Source organism: Solanum dulcamara, chromosome 7 (genome assembly GCF_947179165.1).
Source record: "Solanum dulcamara chromosome 7, daSolDulc1.2, whole genome shotgun sequence".
In the NCBI taxonomy this organism is placed as follows: domain Eukaryota; kingdom Viridiplantae; phylum Streptophyta; class Magnoliopsida; order Solanales; family Solanaceae; genus Solanum; species Solanum dulcamara.
The window spans coordinates 17,678,088-17,694,642 of NC_077243.1; the positions used below are offsets into that span (position 1 = coordinate 17,678,088).

General features: G+C 37.8%; 1 protein-coding gene across 1 annotated transcript; it reads right to left on the reverse strand.

Annotated features, from left to right (window-relative positions):
- Positions 1–223: 223 nt before the first annotated feature.
- LOC129894570 (probable WRKY transcription factor 3) lies at positions 224–1,456 on the reverse strand. Its single transcript, XM_055970268.1, has 3 exons — positions 999–1,456; positions 810–923; positions 224–656 (listed from the first exon to the last, which is right to left on the reverse strand). Exons 1-3 carry the CDS (start codon positions 1,454–1,456, stop codon positions 224–226), a joined length of 1,005 nt encoding a protein of 334 aa, XP_055826243.1.
- Positions 1,457–16,555: the final 15,099 nt, after the last annotated feature.

A 16,555-nucleotide genomic window follows, 5' to 3' on the forward strand; every position in this document is an offset into this window, starting at 1 on the left:
ATTGAAGAACAACAAAAAATAATGAAGCTGAAAAAGGTTTATATCTAGCAATCTAGAAAAGCACCATTTTCTATGATATACATGATTCAACACAACAAACTACAAATCTAAAATTCTTGTCTGACCCCACTTATAACTAAAACAGAAACATGACTAGAGGACAAAAGTTGCACATAGTAGAGTTGGTGGAGAGGGAAAAAAAGATCAATTCCTCTTGTCCTTTTCATCCCCATAAGGTGGAAGCAGTAACTCCTTGGAGTTCTTCAAATTTCATGAGAATATTTTTATTCACGTTTTCCTCCTTTTCACCATTGTTGTTGTTCTCCACGACCACAACAACCATTTTATTATTGCTCTCGATATCAAGTGTAGATTTAGGTAGGCTAATTGAAGAGGCTTCAACTCTGGAATGCTTAGCACGCTTGGACGAGGATGATGATGCATTCAAGTTTAATGCTTTGGGAACAATATTTATTCCTTTTGGAAGTTTGTGTTTGGAACTACAGTTGCAGAAAGCGAGAGATTTACGATTTGTGGGTGGATCATGGTTGTGTTCACCAGAATAGGACACCAAGAAATAGTTCTCATTCTTTGGACTTTTCTCAATAATTTTCTTTGCTTCGCATAATTTTGATGTACTACATTTATAGTAGTTTCTGTTATATCACATACACAAAATAATAATTAGTATTGGTCAAATATTATATGTGTCTACACCTACTATTAATAATATTTAATACTTTTTGTCACGGAAATTGAGAATTGAACGAAACTTTTCTATGACATGAAAAAAAATGAAGAGAGCAAACCTCGGACAGGAAAAACCTTTGATTGACTTCTCACCGTACTTGCGCCATTTCCATTTATCATCTGTGAGTTCCTCTTGCAATACTTCATAAATAACCCTTATCGGTTGATTTTTTCTGATTTCAAATTAGAAGTACTAAAATCAAAACTCTAAAGACATGCACATAAAATGTAATAGAGGGACTAGTTACCTTTTACAAGATTCGATCAGAGGAGTCTCCATGGGCAAAGTGAAATTAGGATAACCTTTATCCTGCATCACGAGTTGTTGTTGTAGATCAATCAATTCTTGTGATGTTGTAGTTGTTGTTGGCACACACGTTATCGTTGTTGGTGATGGAGGAAGAAAGTTTTGTTGGCTAAATTGAGTTGGTTGAATGGGATGTAAGTACAACTCTTGATTATTATTTTGGTCCATGACTATGACCTGGTCATCTGATTGTTTTTTGTGAGCAACTGAAAAATCTATAGAGAAAATTTCAGATAAGCCATCAAAATTAGTCATGTCAGCAGTTAAAAGTCTGTCAAAAGTATTCCAATTATCATTTTCAAAAGTCTTCGAGCCAAAGTTAGGAGCTACAACATTGTTCGTTCCACTAATATTATAATTTCTTATCACACCTCTTATATCCCAATTATTATCCCCCATTTTAGATCTATATATAATTATATTTAGTTAACTGCAGAAAAAAATGAGATAGGGGCTAAAAACCTTTAAAAATTTAAAAATGTGCTTATTAAAAAAACTAATGGTATTTTTAGAAGAAGGGAGTGAGAAAAAAGATTCAAAGAGGGGCTGGCTTATAGAGGAAATAATTGAGGAGAAATATTAGTAAATTGGAATTAGATATCAAAGGCTGAGATGAAGAAAAGTGAACCGTATTTGCTTATTATATAGAGGAACTAGAGAGGTATCTATCCGCTCCCGCATTATCCGCATTCAATTAACATTTAGTGCACATTAAATGTTCTTTTTCATTTCAGGGTGAGTGTGATTTATCATATAAAAGAGAAGATAGAAGATAATCTATATTAATTTCATGTACCCTTTTAATAAAAACTATCTAAGATTTAAACTTTTTTTTAAAAAATCTTAAATAGTGAAACAGAGGTCCCCTAAGAAAAGAAAATTTACAATTTTAATAATTTTATGTTTCTTGACTTTGTAAGAATGTCAAAGTGAGGCCAATAGTTATAATCAATAAAAAAAAATTACGAAAGCTATTGATGCAACATGACCACATCACATAAAAATGTTAGTATTTCTGATGAAGCAACAACATATGCTATAGGTGCTTTAGAACTTTAAATGTTGTAATGTATTGAAAAGGGAAACTACACGCATGCACTTTCCAACTTGACGCAACACTTGAAAGCTTATTGAATACAAAAGCCTACACAAATTATATTAAAAGAAAGTTTCAGTGTATAAAACATTATGTGTTCACTCAAATATTCGAGAAGGGAGTGTACAAATGTGTCACGCCTCAGGAGGGTACCCTAGACGTGGCCGGCACTCGAAGATCATTGCTGGTCCCCAAGCGAACCTATTGGTCCAATCACACATCCATTCAATATCAATCAATCAGCGGAAAGTTTAAAATAAAGAAATAATTTAGCGGTCAATCCAAATCAACGATCTAACTCAAGAAAGAAAGGTCATGGGCCAACAAATCAAACTCCAGTCTTTGTCATTAAAATAGTTTGACAAGAATAATTCAAGGAAAGAAAATACTCAATCGACCCATCACTATCCAGTCTATGAAGCCTCTATCACTACTATCTAATTGGTTCCAATGAAATGTTCATGGCTATCTCAAATCAAAATGAAAAGGGATAACTCGACGCAAGAATAACATAAGCGGTATTCTCCGAATGTAGGGGAGTACTCACCAATACGCTGAGTGTGTATAGATCCTCAATGGTGCTCCTATTGACGATCTATTAAACCTTTCTCTGCATCATAAAATGATGCAGGTCCAAATGAACGTCAGTACATGGAATGTACGAGTATGTAATATGGCAGAATGAAACATACCTCAAGTAAGAATAACATTGGTTCAAATATCTCAAATCAGAAAGATAAGAGAGACTCAATCAAAGTGTTATAAGTCTAAAGTAAGAATACATTTTTAGACAAAGACCAATCATATACCATACAATCCAATCCAATCATGTACAATACAGTTCAATCAAATCATTTACAATTCGATCACATCCAGTCACATACCACTCTATTCAACCCAATCACACAACATTCTATTCAATCCAATCCAATCGTACACTATCCGATCATATATCATTTAATCAAATCCATCACATATCACCTAATCCAATCCAATCATACACAATCCAATCATATATCATCCAATCCAATCCAATCATATGCAATCAACTCCACCATAAAGTCAAAGGACTCAGCTCAATAGATATGTAAATTAAATTATGCAATGTTTTACAATTCAACCCAATCATCTACAATCACAATCAAACCAATCATATCAAGCACAATCCATTTAATTGGGAGTTTATCTAACCGACAACTATCACCATATGAGCGAGTGATAGTACAACAAGCCGACGTTGTTGCCACGTCTGTTCATACCTTGCTAGGGTAAGAACGAATCAACAATTATGGATCCATAACCAATCAAGTCCTATCATGTCAGGACAATAATTTAGGAAGCATCCGACTTTAACAGTTCAATCCTCTCCTACGTTTGGCGACGTAGTTTATTGGTTCGAGTATGGACTATATTCTTACCCAATTCGGTGCTCGATACTCGTCCTAAGACTCAATATGCTCATATCTATCAAGTGAGTAAAATACTCAAAATACTCATTTAGTCTCATTGGACTCTTTTAATTCAACTCATTTAGTCTCATTGGACCTTCTTTCATATCGACTCATCTCAAATCATCAAACTCTTCTCTTTAAAGTTGATACAATCTCAACTCAATCTCAAAAATCGATATTTTTAAGTAAAAATGCTCAACTCATTTATACTCAAAATACTCATGTTCAAAAATGAGAATTTAAGAGACTTTTTCAAACTCAATTTATTCTTAAACTCTTTCCAAATCAAAGATGAAAATAATCACTCTTTAAACTCAAAATAATGTATAAATAGTTTATGCAAAAATGTTCACAAATCATTTATTTAAAACTCTTTCTCAAAAGATCATTTATTTTCAAAATGTTCATAAGACTCCAATCAAATTAAATTATGCAAATCACATATCACATAATCACATTAGACTCCAATCCACTTCATCACACAACATCTTCATCAACATAACCTCTTCATCAATCATTCTACATATGTTAAATAACCACCATTCACATCATCATTCACACCATCATCAAACATTATCATTCACATCATTATCAACATCATCATTCACACTATCATCAAATATCTTGCTCCAAAATCCTCATTTTTCTCAGTATTCAATTTCATCAAATTCATATAAAAGAGTACCTCACTTCACTTTGAAAGCAATATTGTTTTTATTATACATAAAAACCATCAATCTCATCCTCAAAATAAATTATGATCAAAAAGAAAATCTCATCTTGGTTTCATGTGAATGAATACATGAATCCATACTCTCAAAAAAGTCAACTCAAGAGCACTATCAATACATATGGGTTTATATATAAAAATTCAAGAAAACATCCCTAGAAGGTTTAAATCTTTGACAACTTCCATCCAACACATCTATGGGCATATGGAGGAACTCAATCCATATTTTAGGTTAGTCTTACATACCTGGAAATGAAGAACATCCCACCAAAAATCAAAGACATGACTTGAAGATCTTGGATCCTTGAGCTTTAGAGAGGATTTTGTTGGAAATGATTTGGAAGAGAAGAGTGGATGAATATTAGGGTTCCTTTAAAGAGGCAAAAGTCTGAGAAAATATGGTCCAAAACATTCCAAGTGAGGGTATATATGTTTAGGGTAAATGTCCAAGTTGCCCCTATTCAAAAATCTGGAAAACTAGGCAAAATTCCTGCTGGCGCTATAGTGGCGTGTCGTGCCACTGCAGCGCCAAGCCAAAAAGGGCTTAAAAACCTACACACCTAATAGTGGTGCGTCGCACCAAGGACCAAGCTACTGAGGCTATTTTCTGGTGCTATAATGGCGCCGGGAGCCACTGGAGCACCAAGCCTAAATTTTCTGCAGTTAGAGTTCAGGCCTGAAATTTCTGCAGTACTAGTTTGTAGAAAAAGGGTCATAACGTTTTACTCCGAACTCTAAAAATTGTAATCTTGGTGGAGTTGGAAAGAAGACTCAAATATCTTTAATTTTATAGGTCATGGGCTACCCAGTTCGTTATATTCAAAGAGATATGGTCATTTGAAGTTGAACCTTATACTAACTCATACGAAAACTTAATTGTTTGGAATTCTTTGGACTCAGTTTGTTGTTAGAGATCCCTTATGACCCCTAGACATATCTAACACACTTCAAATACTTAGAAATTAATCCTAACTTATATATAAAATGTCACGTCCCGAGAAGTTACCCTAGGCGTGGCCGGTACTCAAAAGCCATTTCTGGCCTCCAACCAAATCACCTGGTCCAGTCACACATTCATTCAAACACATTCTCTCAGCGGAAGACTCAATCAATGAAGTACTATTCATAATTTAGAGCCAAAGGCCAAATAACTATCAAATCAACAAATAGTTATAGAAGAACTACTCAAAAGAACAATCCAACATTTCTATGCTCCGGCCTATGAAGCCTCTATCAACAATCCTGGAGGTGCCAATGACAAGCCCATGGATACCAATAATCAAAATAAAGGAAACAACATAAAACTATACAGGAAACTCAATATCCTTCAGAAACTAGGAGGACTCACCAACTAGCTGGGAGTGTGTGGATCTTCAACGGTGCACCGGTTGATGATCTCTAGTACCTGTCTCTGCATCATGAAATAATGTGGGCCAAATGGCGTCAATACATAGAATGTACGAGTATGTAAAATGGCCGAATGAAACAACATCAGAAAGGACCAAATCAACTCAGGAATCTCAACTCAGAAAGAAGTACAACTCAACAAGCATCCTAAGTCTAAGCAAGAATATAGTTTAGACGGGACCCAATCGCATACAATTTAATTCAATCCTACTCAGAGTACTATCAAGACCTATGTGGGAGTTTTTCTTATCCGACAACTATCACTTATGAGCCAGTGACAGTACAACGTTATTGACGCATCCATTCATACTTTTCCAGGGTATGAACGAATCAACCAATCATGGATCCAATCCAACCAAGTCCTATAATGTTAGGACAATAATTTTAGGGAAGCATCCGACTTTAACGGTTCAATCCCCTCCTACATTTGGCGACATAGTTATTGGGTTCGAGTATGGACTATACTCTTGCCTAATTCGGTGCTTGATACTCCTCCCAAGACTCAATGCTCATAAATCTCCATCCAATCAACTCAATCAAATCATATCGACAAGTCTCATTTAGAACCTTGTCAACTCATCAACTCTATCACCATCAAACATCTCCCAATCATACTATCCGACCGATTCCAATCATATCATTCAAGAGTAAATTTAAATATACATTTATGGCATCATACAAACATATCCAACCATTTCTCTATTCATTTAACACATCTTTGGAACTCATCACAACTCTAAGATTTTAGACCAACAATTTAAAATGAACAACATATTTAAGAGAATTAGCATTTTTGTCATAATCCACATAGTTAAGAAAATCAATAAAGCATGTTTAACAACTCATCTTCATCAACTCATACTCACATGAAGGTTATTTCTAGAAATTTCTTGTCTCAACAACATCAACATAACAAGAATCACATTAATGGATGACAAGACTCATTTGGACATAGGCCTATCAAGAAACTCTATTCTTATGAATATTTAACCTCAAAGAAAGTGTAGGGCACATGGGTGGACTCAACCCATGTTTTGAGTAGCCTTACATACCTTAGTGAAGACTTGAAGAAAACCTTGATGTTGGGTCTTCAATGGAAAACTTGAATCTCTTAAACCTCTTGAATGAAATCTTTGTTGGAGAAGGATTGAAGAAGAAGAGAGGGATTTCTAGGGCTTTTAGAGAGAGAGAGGAGCTAAAAATAATGGTCCAAAGCATTCTAAGACCGTGTATATATAATTTGGAAAAATTCCCAAACTGCCCTTTCTCCAAAAATCTAGAAAATAGGCTAAAAACACCATTGGCGCGATAGTGGCGCGTCGCTCCACTGTGGCGCCAAGTCGAATAGGCTAAAAACCTGCACATCTGTTAGTGGCGCGTCGCGCCAAGGACCAAACTACTGAGGCTTGTTCCTGGCGTGATAGTGGCGCATCTCGCCCTTACAGCGCCAAGCCCAAGTTTTCTGGGTTCTGGAAAATAGGCTTGAAAACCCTGCACATCTCGTAGTGGCACGCCGCGCCTGGGACCAAACTACTGAGGTTTGTTCCTGGCACGATAGTGGCGCGTCGCGCCACTGCGGCGCCAAGCCCAGATTTCCAGCAGTTGCAACCCAGGTTTGAAATTCCTGTCGTGCTAGTTCTTCTTAGGATCGTCATATTTTTGACTCCGAACTCTAAAAATTACATTCTTGGTGGCATTGGAAAGAAGACTCGACGACCTTTAATTTAATAAGTCGTGGGCCACCTAGATTGTCGTCTTTCAAAAGATAGGGTCGATAGAAGTCGACCCCTTATACGAACTCATCCTAAAACTTAGCCACGATGAATCTTTTGGACTTAGCTTGGTCCTAGGGGTCCTTTGTGACCCCACATCACCTCTAACACTTTTCAATTTCTTAGGGACTCATCTTAACACATGCATATACTTCACAATAATAGAGTTCGACCTTACACGAATACAAGAAAGGTCTGAATCTTAGGGAAAAATTTTAGGGGGGTGTTACAATATCTCCCCCTTGGGATCATTCGTCCTCGAATGACGAGTAAACCAAGAATGGAATTAGGGTAGAAATCACAATCAGAACTCAGTGAATGATCATTACCTTCAACATTCTCATTGGTAGGCACGAATAGATGGGGATATTTAGATTTCATATCTTCCTCCGCTTCCCACATGGCTTCCTCAACAAACTGATTTCTCCACAGGACTTTGACTGGGGCGATCTCTTTGTTCCTCAATTTGCGAATTTGGCGATCAAGAATTTGGACTGGAACCTCTTCATAGGATAAGCTATCCTTAACTCCAATACTATCAATCGGGACTACCAATGAGGGATCGCCTAAGCACTTCTTCAACATCGAAACATGAAATACCGGATGAATAGAGGTGAGCTCCGGGGGTAACTACAACTCATAGGCGACACTCCCAATCTGCCTCGCAATCTGGTAAGGACCAATGTATCGAGGACTAAGCTTCCCCTTCCTTCCAAAACGCATGACACCCTTCATGGGTTACACTTTCAAATACACCCAATCATCCACCTCAAACTCTAAGTCTCTCCTCCTCACATTGGTGTAAGATTTTTGGCGGCTTTGGGCTGTCTTTAGCCTATCTTGAATAACTCTCACCTTCTCCATGGCTTGGTGAACAAAATCAGGCCCAATCAACTCAACTTCACCAACCTCAAACCACCCAATGGGTGATCTACACCTCATCCCATACAAAGCTTCATAAGGAGCCATTTAAATGCTTGTATGATAGCTATTATTATATGCAAACTCTATGAGAGGTAAGTGATCATCCCAATTTCCTTTGAAGTCAAGCACACAAGCTCTCAACATATCCTCCAACGTCTAGATAGTGCGCTCCGCTTGGCCATCCGTCTAGGGATGAAAGATCGTACTCAAGTTCACCTTCGAACCCAATCCCTTCTGAAAGGATTTCAAAAATTAGGAAGTGAATTGAGCTCCTCTGTCTGAGATGATAGACAAGGGAACCCCATGCAATCTGATGATCTCCTGAATGTATAATTTTGCATAATCTTCTGCGGTGTCAGTAGTCTTAACTACCAAGAAGTGAGCTAATTTCGTCATTCTATCCACAATCACCCAAATCGAATCATGTTGCTCCCGGGACTTCGGTAGACCTGTGATAAAGTCCATATTAATCATCTCCCACTTCCATTCCGGGATTTCTATATTTTGAGCCAAGCCACATGGTCTTTGATGCTCAACTTTCACCTATTGGCAATTCGTGCACTTGGAAACGAATTCTGTAATATCTCTCTTTATCCCACTCCACCAATAGATTTCCCTCAAGTCATGATACATTTTTATAGAGCCTGGATGAATAGAGTATCTGGAACTATGCGCTATGGCCATAATTCTCTCTCGAACATCATCGACATCAGGTACACACAACCTATTTTGGTGCTTTAACACACCATCTCCCCCTTTGGTTAAAACCATCACCTTTTGTTTGTGAACAACTTCCTTCAATTGGAGAAGGACGGGATGCTGATCTTGTTTCTCCTTTACTTCTACCACAAGTGAGAATGCAGACCCATCCTGGATAGTAACTCCACCTTCGTTGTTCTCTTCCAGACGAACCCCCAATCAGGCTAATTTATGTACCTCCTTCGCCAATTCTCTCCTTCCCTCCTCCACATGGGTAGTGCTACCCATAGACAATCTGCTAAGAGCATCAACAACAACATTAGCTTTACTTGAATGATAAAGGATGCTCATATCATAGTCCTTGAGTAGCTCGAGCCATCTCATTTGCCTTAGATTGAGTTCCTTCTGGCTGAAGACGTATTGTAAACTTTTATGATCGGTGAACACATCAACATGCACTTTGTATAAGTAGTGGCGCCAAATTTTAAGGGCAAATACCACAGCTGCCAGTTCAAGGTCATGAGTTGGGTAATTCCTCTCGTGAACCTTAAGCTGTCTTGAAGCATAGGCTATCACCTTTCCCTTCTGTATCAGCACACAACCCAAACTAACTCTAGATGCATCATAATAGATCACAAAACCCTCTATTCCATTGGGCAAAGTTAGAACAGGAGCAGTGGTTAGCTTGGTCTTCAATTTCAGGAAACTCTCCTCACAAGCATAAAACCATTGGAACTTAGCCTTCTTTTGGGTCAGCTTGGTCAATGGTGATGATATAGATGAGAATCCCTCTACAAACCTTTGATAGTAGCCAGCCAAACCCAAGAAGCTCCTTATCTTTGTCGGAGATGTGGGTCTGGGTCAATTTTTCACTGCCTCAATCTTTTGAGCATCAACCTGAATACCATCTCCAGATACAATGTGGCCTAGAAAGGCCACTTATGCAAGACAAAATTTACATTTTGAGAACTTTGCATACAATACCTGGTCCTTCAAAGTTTTCAAGACGATTCTAAGATGATGGGCGTGGTCCTCCTCATTCTTGGAGTAAACCAAAATATCATCTATGAATACAATCACAAACATATCAAGATATGGTTTAAATACTTGGTTTATGAGATCCATAAAAGCTGCGGGGGCATTAGTCAACCCGAAGGACATCACCAAGAACTCAAAGTGGACATAGCGGGTCTGAAAAGCTGTCTTTGGGATATCACACTCCCTCACCTTCAACTGATGGTAGCCCGATCTTAGGTCTATCTTTGAGAAACAAGTGGCAACCTGACGTTGATCAAATAAGTCATCTATTCTGGGGAGAGGGTATTTGTTCTTTATGGTGACCTTGTTCAGCTGCTTGTAGTCAATACACATTCTAAGGGACCCATCTTTCTTTCGCATAAATAGGACCGGAGCACCCTATGGTGAGACACTCGGCCTAATGAATCTCTTATCTAACAAGTCTTTCAACTATTTTTTGAACTCTTTCAACTCAGTCGGAGCCATTCTATATGGAGGGATAGAGATATATTGGGTATCAGAAGGACATCAATCCCAAAGTTGATCTCCCTATCAAGAGGGACTCTCAGCAGATCTTTAGGAAAGACATCAGGAAACTCATTGACAATCGGAACTGACTCAAGGGATAGAGACTCAATATTGTCATCTTTTACTCGGACAATGTGATAAATACACCCTTTTGCAATTAGCTTCCTAGCCCTAAGGTAGGAAATAAACTTACCCTTAGGCACGACAGGACTCTCCTTCCATTCTATGACCGCCTCATTAGGGAATTTGAACTTAACAATCTGAGTCCTACAATTAATAGAAGCATAACAGATATAAAGTCAGTCCATGCCAAGGATCACATCAAAATCAACCATGTCCAACTCAACTAAGTCAGCCAAGGTATCCCTTTGATGAATTGACATAGTGCAATCTCTATAGACTCTCTTAGCTAAGACAGAATCACCGACAGGAGTAGCTACACTGAAAGGCTCAAGGAGACACTCAGGGATTTTATCAAACTTACTTGCCACGTAAGGAGTCACAAAAGATAGTGTGGCACCCGGATCCATCAAAACATAACAGTCAAGAGAAATGACTCGAATCATACCCATCACGACGTTTGGAGAGTTCTCCTGATCTTGACGACTACCCATGGCATATAGATGGTTTGTACCTCCGCTCGTACTTGAAGTAGTGCCTCTATGATTACCTCTAGCTGGTGGTGCGATGGTAGAATAGTGGGCTTTGTTCCCCCGTGCTGGATACTCCTTCTGAAAATGGTCTATTTGGCCGTATTTATAACAACCAACCCTTCCCACTCTGTACTCTCCCAAGTGGAGCTTACCACACTTGACGTATGGTGGCTTTCCTTGTGAACCTTGACCCACGCTAGCCTGGGATTGAGAACCCTGGGGTCTGAAATTCTGGCGACTCTGACCCTGCCGATCATACCTGTTCTGCAACATAGGTGCACTGGCGGTAGATGAGGCATAGTTGGAAGGCCACTTCTGGAAGAAGGACCTATTGCCCTTGTTTTGCCTCTGTTCATTCTTATGCCCCGCTGATTTTGCCTTCTTGCTCAGATGCTCCTCTCTGTCTTTCCTCTTCTCATCCTTCACCTGTTGAGCATACACCATTAATCTTGAAATATCCATGTCGGAGATTAACAATGCCCTTTGCACTCCTTCTTCACATGTCTTCCCAAGCTGGAGACAAATTTCCTCATCTTCAACCTCACATCTGGGATCATCTCTAGAGCAGATCTGGATAGTTGGATGAACTTCAGACCGTATTCCTTAACTGTCATGCCTTCTTGTTTCAGATTCACAAACTCCTCCACTTTTGCTTCCCTCAATTCTTGGGGAAAGAAGTGGTCAAGAAAGGCTCCCTCAAATTTTGCCCACATAGAAGGTTCAACATCCTCACCTCTACCTTGTTCCCATTAGTTATACCAGATATTTTCCACATCCTTGAGCTGGTAGGACACCAACTCAACCCCCTCAATCTCCGTAGCATGTATAGCTTTCAGGATTTTCCACATCTCATTAATAAAATTTTGGGGGTCTTCATCAACCTTAGAACCCGTGAATGCTGGCGGATTCATTCTCAGAAAGTCTCTAATTCTGGTAGCAGCAGATGGCTCTTGAGAACTAGAGCTAAGAGTTAGCGAACTCTGGTTACTATTTCGGGCAGCCACTAATTGAGTGAGCATGGCAATCGCTCCTCTAAAGTCTGCTTCTGAAGTTGGTGCAGGTAGAGTAGTAGGCATTTGAGATGCCTCTGCATACCTCGCTGGTCAGCCTCTAGCCATTGATGGGCGTACTTCTAACTATGGCATCTCTGCGTTATCAGTATTCCTGTGGCTAGCAGTATATTTAGGAGGCATTATCTATAACGTATAAACGCACGAATTAGAAAGGAGTTTTATAGAGTTTAACTCTATCGCATGAATTCAGAGTATGAAAGAAGTGAAACAATTCTTAATGTCTTATAGCCTCCTGATTATAAATGTGGTGCACAACACACCCATAAGCAAGACTCTACTAGACACGGCTTTATAGACTCCCTAGGACTCTTGAACTCTGTGCTCTGATACCATGTTTGTCACACCCCGGGAGGTTACCCTAGGCGTGGCCGGTACTCAAAAGCCATTTCTGGCCTCCAACCAAATCACCTGGTCCAGTCACACATTCATTCAAACACATTCTCTCAGCGGAAGACTCAATCAATGAAGTACTATTCATAATTTAGAGCCAAAGGCCAAATAACTATCAAATCAACAAATAGTTATAGAAGAACTACTCAAAAGAACAATCCAACATTTCTATGCTCCGGCCTATGAAGCCTCTATCAACAATCCTGGAGGTGCCAATGACAAGCCCATGGATACCAATAATCAAAATAAAGGAAACAACATAAAACTATACAGGAAACTCAATATCCTTCAGAAACTAGGAGGACTCACCAACTAGCTGGGAGTGTGTGGATCTTCAACGGTGCACCGGTTGATGATCTCTAGTACCTGTCTCTGCATCATGAAATAATGTGGGCCAAATGGCGTCAATACATAGAATGTACGAGTATGTAAAATGGCCGAATGAAACAACATCAGAAAGGACCAAATCAACTCAGGAATCTCAACTCAGAAAGAAGTACAACTCAACAAGCATCCTAAGTCTAAGCAAGAATATAGTTTAGACGGGACCCAATCGCATACAATTTAATTCAATCCTACTCAGAGTACTATCAAGACCTATGTGGGAGTTTTTCTTATCCGACAACTATCACTTATGAGCCAGTGACAGTACAACGTTATTGACGCATCCATTCATACTTTTCCAGGGTATGAACGAATCAACCAATCATGGATCCAATCCAACCAAGTCCTATAATGTCAAGACAATAATTTTGGGGAAACATCCGACTTTAACAGTTCAATCCCCTCCTACATTTGGCGACATAGTTATTGGGTTCGAGTATGGACTATACTCTTGCCCAATTTGGTCCTCGATGCTCCTTCCAAGACTCAATGCTCATAAAACTCCACCCAATCAACTCAATAAAATCATATCGACAAGTCTCATTTAGAACCTTGTCAACTCATCAACTCTATCACCATCAAACATCTCCCAATCATACTATCCGACCGATTCCAATCATATCATTCAAGAGTAAATTTAAATATACATTTATGGCATCATACAAACATATCCAACCATTTCTCTATTCATTTAACACATCTTTGGAACTCATCACAACTCTAAGATTTTAGACCAACAATTTAAAATGAACAACATATTTAAGAGAATTAGCATTTTTGTCATAATCCACATAGTTAAGAAAATCAATAAAGCATGTTTAACAACTCATCTTCATCAACTCATACTCACATGAAGGTTATTTCTAGAAATTTCTTGTCTCAACAACATCAACATAACAAGAATCACATTAATGGATGACAAGACTCATTTGGACATAGGCCTATCAAGAAACTCTATTCTTATGAATATTTAACCTCAAAGAAAGTGTAGGGCACATGGGTGGACTCAACCCATGTTTTGAGTAGCCTTACATACCTTAGTGAAGACTTGAAGAAAACCTTGATGTTGGGTCTTCAATGGAAAACTTGAATCTCTTAAACCTCTTGAATGAAATCTTTGTTGGAGAAGGATTGAAGAAGAAGAGAGGGATTTCTAGGGCTTTTAGAGAGAGAGAGGAGCTAAAAATAATGGTCCAAAGCATTCTAAGACCGTGTATATATAATTTGGAAAAATTCCCAAACTGCCCTTTCTCCAAAAATCTAGAAAATAGGCCAAAAACACCCTTGGCGCGATAGTGGCGCGTCGCTCCACTGTGGCGCCAAGTCGAATAGGCTAAAAAACTGCACATCTGTTAGTGGCGCGTCGCGCCAAGGACCAAACTACTGAGGCTTGTTCCTGGCGTGATAGTGGCGCGTCTCGCCCTTACAGCGCCAAGCCCAAGTTTTCTGGGTTCTGGAAAATAGGCTTGAAAACCCTGCACATCTCGTAGTGGCACGCCGCGCCTGGGACCAAACTATTGAGGTTTGTTCCTGGCACGATAGTGGCGCGTCGCGCCACTGCGGCGCCAAGCCCAGATTTCCAGCAGTTGCAACCCAGGTTTGAAATTCCTGTCGTGCTAGTTCTTCTTAGGATCGTCATATTTTTGACTCCGAACTCTAAAAATTACATTCTTGGTGGCATTGGAAAGAAGACTCGACGACCTTTAATTTAATAAGTCGTGGGCCACCTAGATTGTCGTCTTTCAAAAGATAGGGTCGATAGAAGTCGACCCCTTATACGAACTCATCCTAAAACTTAGCCACGATGAATCTTTTGGACTTAGCTTGGTCCTAGGGGTCCTTTGTGACCCCACATCACCTCTAACACTTTTCAATTTCTCAGGGACTCATCTTAACACATGCATATACTTCACAATAATAGAGTTCGACCCTACACGAATACAAGAAAGGTCCGAATCTTAGGGAAAATTTTTGGGGGGTGTTACATAAAATTACAAGTTCTTCGGTTCGAGTCTACACACACACGTGAAGGAATGTTCGAGTCTTTGCGAAAAAAAATTCTGGGGTGTTACAAAATGTATACATAGATTAGATTAAAAAACAACTCAATACATAAAACATTCTGTTCTCACATAATTAGGGAAATGATTTTATTAGTCTAAAATGTGCGATGTACAATGATACATGAATTGTGATGTAGAAATTACCTATTTTAAGAACACATATGTCTTTAGATATTCTTATCTTTGTAAGTAATTGTAGAAATTAATATAAAATTAATTAATTATTTCCATCTTTAACCTTACTCAATAAATGTAAAGAAAGACTAATATGATGCAAAAGAGAGTAGTATTAAATTAAGGCCAGAAAGTATATAAGAATAATTTAATCAAATTACCCTTTAATTAATGTTATCTTAAAAGAATATGGAAAAAAATATAACACGTAAAATGGACAGAAGGGAGTAATACAATGCTCAATATTAAAAACAAATATTACTTCATTAATTATGAAAATGATCAAAATTTGCAACGGTTTATACATGTATATATGTAGAGAGATTGCATTCAATATTAGACACAAGGATTTTGTTAATCCTAATATTTAGAGTTATATATTTGGCACATATTTTCCGCTCAAAGATAATTGACTATAAAATTGTCCCTTAGCAAAATTCTAAATTAGGAATAAGTAAATAAAAATGATAGCTAAGATATTTATAAACTATTGATCATATGAAGAAGAAAAATCGATACCATCAAACATAATTTAATAGATTACTATGACAAATTACTTATTCTATCTTTCAAATTAATATTAATCCACAAGAATATATAATTGGTTTTTAAGTGTGAAAATTCTCTTAACACGGTGAATGCATGCATAACATAAAAAAACTCATCTATAAATTCATTTATATGAACTTCAGCCCTTTACTGATAAAGAATTTGTTTAGTTGATACTAGTGACGGATTCAAAATTTTCATTAAGAGTTGTCATAATAATTCAAAAATATTTAGCATGAAAATAACGTCGGAAAGCTATATATATATATATAACAAAAAACACACACACACTCCCTTCTTTCCATTTTAACAGGATATTTGATTTTGTAGTCTTTTACAAACATATTTTTAGTTTTATGTTTTTTTACTAGAGATTTTTATATGTAAGAGATCTTTATTTTTATTCAAGAGACCTGAAAATATAATTTTTTTCCAAATAATAAATATAAGGTATAATGACAAAGTTACACCTATTCATTGGATATTTTTTTTTCAATTTGAGTAGTATAAAAATGAACTACTACTTCTTTAATGTTAAGGATAATTGAAAATAAATGCCAAATTTAATCTTGAATTCCAATGTATAAA